Source organism: Hyalella azteca, unplaced genomic scaffold (assembly GCF_000764305.2).
Source record: "Hyalella azteca isolate HAZT.00-mixed unplaced genomic scaffold, Hazt_2.0.2 contig5826, whole genome shotgun sequence".
Taxonomy (NCBI): domain Eukaryota; kingdom Metazoa; phylum Arthropoda; class Malacostraca; order Amphipoda; family Hyalellidae; genus Hyalella; species Hyalella azteca.
The window spans coordinates 18003-29686 of NW_025936006.1; the positions used below are offsets into that span (position 1 = coordinate 18003).

Below are 11684 nucleotides of genomic sequence, written 5' to 3' on the forward strand. Positions count from 1 at the left end.
TAATTAGTCTGGGTTATAGGAATGGGTGAAATTGACTCTGAGCATAGGAGTTCTCTTCACAGTCATTTGTTGCTCATACCTTATTATCTAGTTAGGGTTACCAGTTGTTTGATGATGCACTTAATTTGGTGCTTGTCTAAAATCAAAATCATATAATATATACTGGATTGAACTCTGACTTGTTGCATTCAAGTATGAAATGATTAGTATGAAGCTGTTTTATCTAGGTGTGAACTACCAGTATTTCTGCTCTCTAATGTGCAACTAGAGCTTTATTATTTCTTTTGGTGTTGCACGATTCACAAGATGGATTAAATCCTATCAAATTGTCGATTAAAGTGCACAATCAAGCCATGTTATTTCAGAGTTATTAAAAATGTCATCTTTGAAGTCACAAGATTTTAGTAGGATGTAGGAGTCTTTCAATCTTGTTGTGATTGTGCCAGACATTAAATTCAGTATTAATGATTCGATTTTCTAAATTTTTCTCTGCTATATTGCTTTAGTCACAACTGGTTCTTGGATTGCATTAGTCAAACAAAATATTGGAAAATAATTAATTCTAAAATCTTGCAGCTTCAAATTTATGTATCTCTATTGCTTTATCATACACTTATGTTGAGAATTCAGTAGGGGCTAAATTAATCTTACAGCTCCTAAGCATAGTGGCAAACTGGCAAAGCAGAGAGTTTTTTTAGACTCCATCAAGTTCATTTTGAGTCCTATAAGTAGACCAGTAAACTGAGTAAAGTATCATGGATACCAGCATCATCATACCGGTACATAAGAAAATGGTTTAGATCTTGAATAAATGAGGAAATTAAAAGTAAACTGATTCTAAAAAATCTCTGCTTTGCCACTATGCTCCTAAGAGACTGAAATGCTCTAGTCACAGCTTAGAAAGGAGCTATATTTCTCACCTAATTCCAGGGGAGGGAAGAGTGAAATGGAACGCAATTGAAAGATGAAAGTTTAGAGGAAATGGACATTTGTTAAAATATTCTTCATAAATATATATTTGTGATAAAAAACACTCAGAAATACAAAATAAAAACATTCATGGATATAAAAAAAACAAGTTTTGACTTATAAAGCTGACATTTCCCACACTAGGTGCTAAGTTCAGTGTACCAGTTCAAGTATAACCTCTCATATTCAACAGTTTAAAGGAAAATGTATGGTCAAGATTTGAAGGCATAAAATTGAATGACAATACATCACCTGAATCAGTTTGAACATTGAGATTTAATGCAGAAAAAGTTTCCCAGTCAATTATTATAATTGCCCCTTCCATGGATGAAACAAGCATCACAATGGCTGTCAGTTGAAAGTACATAAAATAAAAGACCAGTTTTTTTATAAGTATACAATTATTTCTGCATCTTTTTCATAGATTGGATATGCAACTTCAGGATATTCTAGATTTTTGCTGAATATCCACTGCAATGCAGCTTAATGCTCTCAAAAAGATCCTTTAAAAAAGGATATGTGAGGACAATAGTCTTATAGCAACAAAGCATTCTGGTCAAATTAGTTTTGTCTAATAATGTTTAATATGAATTAACTTGACTGTTCTTTGATTCATTGATGAAAACTACAAAAACATTGTATGAAATTGATTGCAAATTCTTATTACTTGTTTAATATAAACCATACATCTAACCATGTACCTTATCTTGTCTTTTCACAGACTAATGACTACTGGCCTTTGGCTTAGGACAATAAATTGATAAAGGATATTGTCATAAGAGCTTAAGTTATAGTGTGAAGCTTCAAGCCTTAACATCTTTCTTCTTAAATTTGTGGTTGAACCATATTTTTTATATTGATTAAAAGTAGAGGTCATTTTATTACAGTTACATACCATGGCATCAAGCTCCAGTTCTGTAAGTATCTATACCTGATTTTAGCAGTTGAACTATATTAATATTATGAAATAAGTGTGAAATACAGCTAAAATGTGTTAGAGGTGATTTATTACTTTAGCAGTGGCTTGAGCCTCTATTGTATCATGATACCAGTATGCTTTCTTGTTAGAAATTGTGGAGAATTTTAATCTTGCCTTCTGGTCAATTTGCATTACATATAAAATTACTAATAAGTTTCCATGTCCATGTAATGCTGAACCCATTTTTTTCTGCCATCAATGTCTGATGAGTTAGAACTGCTCTGTCCAATACCAGTCAATGAAAATGATAGAATATACATACTGGACTAAAGTATATATGTTTTGTATTTCATTTATAATACAAAGTTACCTAGCTTCTCATATGTTTGTAATTAATAGAACTTTGTTGGTGTTTCTAGTTCTTGCTTGCAGGTGTCTCACAAATTTTAGATTAAAAAATATCTGCATTGCAAACACTGATTGATCCCTTCCATGGTAATTTTTAAAGTTTCTGGACAATATCATGTTAATGCTAATGATTTCATGAAATATGCATTCATCATCAACATCACAGCATCAGTCTAATTTATGTTTTATACCAATTACACAATGACTTAATTTAGGTCTTTCAATATTTGTTATAGTGCAATTTCAATGTTTGCAGTTAATGTTATGGATTTCTTAACATTTCAGTCTGGCGGAGACTTCAGACGCAAGTGGGACAGAGATGAATATGAAGAGCTTGCTAAAAAGCGGTTGCGAGAAGAGGAAGATGAAGCACTTGGCAAGTATTTCTAGCAAAAACCTGTAAAAATATGACGATGCTTTTACTTGTGTTAATACGTTGAATGCAAAGTGATGAACATGTGCATCATGTATCACAGGATTTTTTGAGCTTGGATGTAGTCCTACCTGAATGCCTCATATAAATTATTTTAAATCTTTAATTAAAAATAGTTCACCACTCGAGTTAGAAATCTAGTGACATAATTTATTTTAATGGTAGTAGAAAGGATAGGCTCAATTGAAAATTTCTGCAAACACTTAGTTTGTTTATTTTATAATGATATTTAAGTAAAATTTGTCACTGTCTACTAGAGAAATTTGGCAAATAAACAATCGTAGTCAACATGTAGCACATCTTTTTATTAAATTGTAAAAAATTTGTAAAAATTATTGCTGACTGATACCTCAAATTTATCTGATAACAATTTATATATGCCTCACTTATATTGATAAACTAATTAGATTTGCATTTTAATTTTTTGTTTGTTCAACTTCAAAGTAAAGATTTTTCGCATCAAAATTTCAATACTGAAGTTGAGTAATACATTTTCAGACCATGATTCTAAAGGAGCCTCTGTGAAGCGTGAACTGCTCAGACAGCGAGACTACAAAGTTGACCTTGACTCCAAGCTTGGCAAGAATCAAGTCATCACTAAAACAACACCTACATCACAGTCTGGAGGGTAAGAATGACGTCATTCTAAACATATTTAAAGTCGTTAAAAAGACATTCATAAAGTATTCTGTAATATAATCATTTAATTCTTGTATGGCTGTTGCTATAATGATTATTTTTGCATTTGGTTCTAAGTTATTGAAGTTGAAGTGCATTATTCATGGAATAGAGTATGAAAAATGTGACAAATTTTATTCTCTGTTTTTTTTTATGTACATCAAATGAAAATATATCCCATACGAGGTAATTGAAGATTAGAATAAATACTTATATTTACTGCATCCAATAATTCAGTATAAATACTTTACTTTATGTACTCCATGGCCACAATTCTTGATTGAATGAAGAATTCATCTCCGATCCGAGTTCATTTTTAGTGGTGAGTTGTGAGTTTTCTATCTGTTACTATCTACCTTTTGAACCTATATACATAGTATTAATAATTTTGTGCAATTTCAGATCGAAATTTCAAGAACATTTTCTTTGTTTCAGATATTACTGCAATGTATGTGACTGCGTCGTTAAAGACTCCATCAATTTCCTGGATCACATTAATGGCAAAAAACGTAAGTGTTCAATACATATTTTATATCGTAGAAAGATCTGATTGAGTACTGTGAATAATTTCGAATTAAACTAACTGAAGAAATAAATCAGAAACAAATCAACTTTTCTAATATTTTCTTATAAAAATTTATGCAGTATGAAGTTGTACGGGATTAAAGATTTAGTTTAATGAGTTTAATAGGGATTAATGAGTCAGGTTAATGAGTTTAATACGGAGTAATTCGTTTTTTATGCATATTCCTGAAAGTTTTTTGTTTTCTGTATCAAAGATCAATTCGTTAATTCCTTCTGCTAAAGGCAATAATTTTTTTATTGCAGATCAGAGAAATCTTGGAATGTCCATGAAAGTTGAGCGTTCCTCGCTTGAACAGGTCAAGAAACGTTTTGAAATGAACAAGAAGAAGATGGAAGAAAAGAAGAAAGAATACGATGTTGAGCAGCGACTGAAGGAACTTAAAGAGGAGGTGAGCTCGACTTTCAGCTTGTTTGATTGATTGAGCGATGCAAGAGACGTAGAACAATTTCCTTGTTTGCTGACATTCTGATTATTCTTGTAACTATGAAACTTAAATTATATTCTTATTTTTTATCTCTCGTGATTATTATTTTCTTCAAGGTAAAAGTTTAATTTCAGATAAACATAATTTTATTAATATTTTTCCGATTTTTTTTAACTCTGTAATTGAACTAAATTAACTTTATCTTCAGAACAAATAGTGAATCCCGTGCAGTCGTGTATGTGCTATATATATACATATAAATATGTTCCATCAACAATAGTATTCATAAGTGTTTCTATTTCGATAATTGTTTTTGTTAATTCGGAAATTGATCGGAGAGTGTATCATAATTTTTCTTTTAATTATATTAATGGAAATTTTTTTCTCTTCAGGACGAAAGGATGCGCGCATACAGACGAGAGAAGAAGAAAGACAAGAAGCGCAAGACCGCACCTACTGAAGAGTCGGAAGTTGATCCTGAAATGGCCAAGTTAATGGGATTTGGAGGTTTTGGATCTAGCAAGAAGTTGTGATTGTGTACATTGATAATCCGTTTAGAATAAGCGCCGTTTTTTATTTAAATAAAATCGTAATCATTATAACTGATTCTTTTCTTTCCCCCTCGTGTCTTAAAATTTTCTATTTTGAAATATTATTTCAAAACTAGATTATTATTTCGAATATTAGCTTGGAGCTGTGCTTTAAGAAATCGTTGTAATGAACCCACTTATTTGCTGATAAAGATTTAATAAAACTAATCGGGTCGGCTTCATAATTGTAGGAAAATTCCTTCCACCTTCCCATTAGTTACACTAGCAATTACTTTCCAATTTTTCATTTAATTCTCATTTACACCCTAACTCATGAGCAGAGGTGGGCAGTAGCGCGCTACATGTAGCGGCCGCTACTAGCGGCCGCTACATTTTCAGTAGCGGTAGCTGTAGCGGCTCTACATTTAAGGCAATGTAGCGGTAGCGGTAGCGCCCGCTACATATTTAAGTAGCGATACGAGGTTTTGCCGCTACAGCGCTACCGCTACATTTATAGATAAAGCCTTTAGAGATGCTGTCTCTTATACACATCTAGATGTGTATAAGAGACAGGTGTAGCGGTAGCGGTAGCGCCCGCTACATTTAGAGCATGTAGCGGTAGCGGTAGCGCCGCTACATTTCCAAGTAGCGCTGCCCAGCTCTGCTCATGAGCCACTAATTGTGCTCTGGGCACACAGTTGCAATGCTAGCGTAGGATTCGTTGTAGCTGGAAAAAGCCTTTAGGGTAAGTTTAACTATTCTTGGGGAAATTAACGTCGTTTGTTTACCTACCAACGCTCGTGGTGGATCGATGGAAGCTGGCAGTGGCAGTGCCTCGTTGCCAGCTGTTGTGGCTGTAACTGCAGTTTCACTAGCAGGCGTCTGCGTCTTTCTGATGAGATACATGTATTGAAATACTATTTTTAATAAAAAAATTGGTTTGGCATAGAACTCAGCCTGAAATGATTGTTCATCGTGAGGTTGTTTTGAAGTTCTTACCGGTTAGGTTATGAGTGAATTATTTCAGAATGAATAAAAGATCAAGCTCAGCAAATTTATGTAGTAGTAGTGGTAGTAAGTAGCGGAGAGGTTTCTAGCGCTTCAGATCAGTTTCGTCTATTTCGCGCCGAAGGTGCAATATTCGGTTTGCAGGGTCAGGTTTCTTCGTTGGTTTCAGCCTCGTAGCCTGATCCATCTGGTCTAGGGTGTATGCTTCTCGGTTTCCAAGGCGTAGGTTCAGTCCAGCAAATTTATGCATGCTTTATAAAATGTGTCTTGTTTTGCTGTCGAGGGTCGATATTCGAATGATTTTTGAACACCTAGAAATAATGGCTTTAAACATATCTGAATATGCGTTGTAAAAACCGTAGACTATAATTTCAATAGTGAATTAAAATTCGCATTTACGTTGGTGCGAATTAAAGTTATCCTTGAGCCATGAAGATAGTAATATTATTAATGGCTCGCTACGATTTGTCCAAAGAAGTACTTCAAATGGGACAAACTTGAATGCTCAAGTAAAAGCCATGCGTGCTCAAAACTAAGAATTAAAAAATATAAATATATTATTATTGCAATAAAAATCTTAACCTACCCGTTGTAGCTATCGACATAAATTATTCGAATCATTAATGGTTTCTCATTTGAAGAAAATTTCAATAAAATTTGTCAGTTAATAACCTTATACAGTAGATTAGCTATAGTACAGTCAGTAGTTGCGCAAACCTACTAACTCGCCGATTCCATCAAGAATGTTCAGTTGTTCACAACCTGTGGCTGTTGTGTCGTAGCTCACAGAATTAGTATTAGTTACCCTAGAATTTCATTTGCTGAATGACATTTTGCAGTGTAACATTAAGTAGTTTAGCGTATAAGTGAGAAAGGACAATCAGAAAAATGGAGGCTTCAGATGGCGTTCGAAACCGTGCACCGCAGCGCGATCAGTTCGCTGACGGTAAGTCAGTAAAGCATTCAAGAAAATTAATTCGCCGATCAAAATATCAACAATTAACCAAAGATTCAGTTTTCGGCTCAGAATTTAGCTGATTTAATATTGTAATAAGTGGTTGCTTCATTAGGAAACGAGATACTTTTTTTCTTTCAGTATTCGCCATTATTTGAGCTCTGAGCTGAGGGCTCCAACGACCTCCTCACTGAAGAGAACTGAGTTCACTCATTATCCCGCTTTACAACAGCGATTTGCTTCGATATCTAATGGAATCAAACGTTCAATTTCGTTCATTATTGCACTCAATCGACAATTCTACGGACCCGCCTGCGAACTCGCCAGCGGACTCGCGCAACTGGGCCACTCATAATTCCTTCAATAATTAACGGATCTGTATGAATTTTGGAATGTGAGTATTAATTATCGATACGCTGCCGCAGGAATTAATACAGATTTTTACATGAATTATTTTTAATTAAAACCAATAAACGTATTTTTTAAGCAACTGGGCCACTCATAATTCCTTCAATACTTAACGGATCTGTATGAATTTCGGAATGTGAGTATTAATTATCGATACGCTGCCGCAGGAATTAATACAGATTTTTACATGAATTATTTTTTAATTAAAACCAATAAACGTATTTTTTAAGCAACTGGGCCACTCATAATTCCTTCAATACTTAACGGATCTGTATGAATTTTGGAATGTGAGTATTAATTATCGATACGCTGCAGCAGGAATTATTACAGATTTTTGCATGACTTATTTTTTAATTAAAACCTATAAACGTACTTTTTAAGCAACTGGGACACTCTTAATTCCTTCAATACTTAACGGATCCGTATGAATTTTGGAATGTGAGTATTAATTATCGATACGCTGCCGCAGGAATTATTACAGATTTTTACATGACTTATTATTAGGTTAGGTTAGGAAATAATTCATGTAAAATCTGTAAAAATTCCTGCGGCAGCGTATCGATAATTAATACTCACAACCGAAATTCGAGCAGATCCGCTAAGTATTGAAGGAATTATGAGTGTCCCAGTTGCTTAAAAAATACGTTTATAGGTTTTAATTAAAAAATAAGTCATGCAAAAATCTGTAATAATTCCTGCGGCAGCGTATCGATAATTAATACTCACATTCCAAAATTCATACGGATCCGTTAAGTATTGAAGGAATTAAGAGTGTCCCAGTTGCTTAAAAAGTACGTTTATAGGTTTTAATTAAAAAATAAGTCATGCAAAAATCTGTAATAATTCCTGCTGCAGCGTATCGATAATTAATACTCACATTCCAAAATTCATACAGATCCGTTAAGTATTGAAGGAATTATGAGTGGCCCAGTTGCGCTAGTCCGCAGGCGAGTTCGCAGGCGGGTCCGTAGAATTGTCGATTGAGTCATTATTGCTATAAGTCATTCAATTCTTCTATCTCGAAGTATGTACATGTATATACATTTCCAGATTTTATTACACACAGTTATTGTTCGACACAAGTCATTACGGTTGAGAATTTGATACGAGATTTTCGATTGTTATCTTTCTATTGATAGAGCGTCTGGCAGGGCAGTGCTGTTTTAACGTCGTGTCTCACAGCTGCGCGCTTCTACTCGCGACTAGAAACAACAAGCCTGCCATTTGATGGCATTTTCGTTATGCGTGCTTCATAAGACATGGGTTAAATTTACATAATATATAAGTTCAATTTATGCCTCATTGACATGCGGAAATGGATTTCAGTAGCTAGCAGTTAATATGGAACCAAAAATAGAGAGACCGGTAATCGCTTACAGTGGACCTATAAGTGATCCATCCTATAGTTTACCCGGCAGTACTAGCACCCTTAATTAAGAGCGGTGCTGCTCCAAGAGACAGGATGCCACGAAATGGATGCTCTGTTTGTAGATAATATGGGGTTAGGTTGATGTTGAATGGGGAGGTGGGGAAATCCGTCAGAGCTTTGATTGGTTGTCCGAAGCCATTAACATTATTTAACGAGCGAAAATAATCATTTGCGATATTTGAAGAAGAACGATAAAGATTCTAAAGGGCGCTGTTGTGTACAGAGGAGGAGGCGGAGAGCGTCGAGGAGCTGCGTCAGAGGCTGCACCACATGCGCTCCCTCGTCAACGACAGGCCGACCAGGAAGAGTGGTGAGGTGTCGTGGTGATGTGTCGTGGTGATGTGTCGTGGTGATGTGTCGTGGTGATGTGTCGTGGTGATGTCTTGTGGTGAGAGGTGCCGTGGTGAGGTGTCGTGGTGATGTGTCGTGGTGATGTGTCGTGGTGAGGTGTCATGGTGAGGTGTCTTGGTGATGTGTCGTGGTGTTGTGTCGTGGTGAGAGGTGTCGTGGTGAGGTGTCGTGGTGAGGTGTCGTGGTGGGGTGTCTTGGTGTTGTGTCGTGGTGAGGTGTCGTGGTGAGGTGTCTTGGTGATGTGTCGTGGTGTTGTGTCGTGGTGAGGTGTCGTGGTGAGGTGTCGTGGTGAGGTGTCTTGGTGTTGTGTCGTGGTGAGGTGTCGTGGTGAGGTGTGGTGGTGAGGTGTGGTGAGGTGTCGTGATGAGGTCTATATCAGGTGGCGTCTGCTGTTTCGTAATGAAGGTTGTTACGGTACTAATTTTTATTAAGTCCACCTAATAACAAAGTTTTGTCATTTCTAGAGTTAGGAACTTGATTTAAAGCTTACAATTGTTCAAGAAGTTTGTTATACTGCTTAAAATCGTAATATTCAGGTTCCATCACTTATATATTTTTGGAATCATTTCCAACGGAACAATTTGCAGAACGAAATTGTAGACATTTTCAGATATTGTACGTAAATTTTCAACATTCAAAGTAATGCAGTGGTTTGTGTTATGTTTTTTTCTATACTTTATAGTAAAATAGAGATCATTAAATACAAGGCGTATTGTGGTCCTGAATTGTGTTAATTGTGCGCAGGAATCGACGATGGTTTCCTGAGTGTGGTGTTCGGCGGCATCCTCGTGATCATCACGTTCGTTGCGGTCTACGCGTTCTACCATCTCTTCTCTGCTGTCTACCGGAGATGGTCGCCGCCGCCCAACGGCTGGTGAGGTGTGTGAACTCGGCTGTTTTATATTCCAGTGACCCATGAATTTCTTATTGTGGTTCATAAAATCAACTAATTTTCCTGGAATCAATGTTCCTCTTATTTTTCTGGCTTACTGATGGGTAACTTTTTTCTATTGGTCGCGAACATGAAGTTATTGAGTTAATGATATTTGAGTTTGAGAAATAAATTGAAGTATGACATCTTAGTTTATGAATAAGTTAGCCGCACCTCATCATGCCTCTGTTACACAGAGATTCCTGAGCCTTGGAACGACCTCGTCTCTGTCTCTGCTGCGGTGGCTGAGTCTTGGGGTTAAATCACCCTTAGCCTTGGGGTTAAATCCGTCATTCCAACCCTCGACATCATCTCATCAAACATTTATAAAGCCAGATATTCAACGCATCAAATAGGCACCTATGCATATAGCCACGGTTCTCTCTTCTTCTTGATACAGTCATCAATGCACTTCGTCCCAAGCGTTTTTTCCAGGGCAGAGTGGGAACGCAATTCGAACGGTGCAAAACGGATCAAATTACTTGGCCTCAATTTGTGCCAATAGTTAATGTCATTTTACACAGCACATGTGCGGCTTGAATTGAAAAAAATTCTATCGCGTTCGGGCAGGCATGACACGTAACTTCGTGTATGTTAATGACGGTCTATGTTATAAACTGAATCGTCGATTAAAAGGAAGCAAACTAATGACAAACAAAGCTGAAAATAACGAGAAAGATAATCCAGCGATCAATCTAGATATTTCGAGTTGATATTTTTAGACTTATTAATTTTTGATAATATAGGAAGAATTTAATTTAAACAGATTTTCTTCAGATGAGAAAATGAGATTATTTCTCATCATGATAAGTTTTCATCAAAAATGTATCATGCAGAAAAAATATTAATAATTTTCAAGGAGATAATGTGAATTATGGTCTAATATTGTCATACATAACGTAATTATAACACGGAACAGCAGCGTCTATCCTTGTGCAGCGTTGCGGTATGTGCACATATAATTTTAATAGTAACGCGGCACGTAAGGTATACTGCCGCACAGGTGAATCTTTGAGTTGTGGCAGGTAATGTTTCACAACGGAATTTCATTGAATGTCCGAAATATCTTGGTAAATTTCCATCGGTAACTGTTTTTTATAAAATATACGGTAATTTCAGGTAAACGTTCTCATATAAAAAGCTCCTATAAATAATTGTGTAAAAAGATTTATTTCAAAACACTCGTGCCAGCGTCTTCCAGATCAAAGCCAAATGTTTAGCAGCTAATGACATGCTCAGTTGTAGGCCATAAGAATTTAGGGAAACGTTAAACTTTTGTGTGATTCTTATAAAGATGATACCTGGAGGCACAACAATCTTGATAATTATTCTTGATTATGATACCAGCGGGCTTCATGTAAAACCAGCTATAGAATCAATCATCTCGCATGTTCAAACTCGGAGAAAAGGGCGAATGACTGTTGTCGTTTACGTTGTAACACCAGAAATCCATAATTTATTACTTTTAAAGCTCAACAGCTATGAGTGTGAAAAGTTCAATTAGATCAGCTAACGATAGATAACAACGATGCTTAAGTTCGCACTGAATTGCAGCTCGCACGCTGGATAAGTGAAGAGTTTACTGCTCATCTCGGCAGCCATCTTTATACGTACGTCATTTTCTAGTATGACATGTTTATTACAAAATGTTTAAA

The 11684-nt window shown here is 35.8% G+C and overlaps 2 protein-coding genes across 2 annotated transcripts; both read left to right on the forward strand.

Annotated features, from left to right (window-relative positions):
* Positions 1-1659: 1659 nt before the first annotated feature.
* On the forward strand, positions 1660-5019 carry LOC108676311 (zinc finger matrin-type protein 2). The gene is made up of 6 exons (XM_018164371.2): positions 1660-1886; positions 2582-2672; positions 3228-3357; positions 3843-3916; positions 4236-4381; positions 4810-5019. Exons 1-6 carry the CDS (start codon positions 1866-1868, stop codon positions 4948-4950), a joined length of 603 nt encoding a protein of 200 aa, XP_018019860.1. The 5' UTR covers positions 1660-1865; the 3' UTR covers positions 4951-5019.
* Positions 5020-6670: 1651 nt separating this feature from the next.
* Positions 6671-11684, forward strand: LOC108676323. Its single transcript, XM_018164387.2, has 4 exons — positions 6671-6901; positions 8971-9057; positions 9843-9977; positions 10227-11684. The coding sequence occupies exons 1-3, from the start codon at positions 6844-6846 to the stop codon at positions 9974-9976; spliced, it is 279 nt and encodes a 92-aa protein (XP_018019876.1). The 5' UTR covers positions 6671-6843; the 3' UTR covers position 9977; positions 10227-11684.

Bases quoted from the DNA above. Each gene is read 5' to 3' on its own strand.
- LOC108676311 (XM_018164371.2), top strand. From the start codon at position 1,866: ATGGCATCAAGCTCCAGTTCT. The intron at 1,887-2,581 runs GTAAGTATCTAT...TTAACATTTCAG, and splicing joins TGGCATCAAGCTCCAGTTCT to TCTGGCGGAGACTTCAGACG. The intron at 3,358-3,842 runs GTAAGAATGACG...TCTTTGTTTCAG, and splicing joins CCTACATCACAGTCTGGAGG to ATATTACTGCAATGTATGTG.
- LOC108676323 (XM_018164387.2), top strand. From the start codon at position 6,844: ATGGAGGCTTCAGATGGCGTTCGAAACCGTGCACCGCAGCGCGATCAG. The intron at 6,902-8,970 runs GTAAGTCAGTAA...TGTTGTGTACAG, and splicing joins GCGCGATCAGTTCGCTGACG to AGGAGGAGGCGGAGAGCGTC. The intron at 9,058-9,842 runs GTGAGGTGTCGT...AATTGTGCGCAG, and splicing joins CAGGCCGACCAGGAAGAGTG to GAATCGACGATGGTTTCCTG.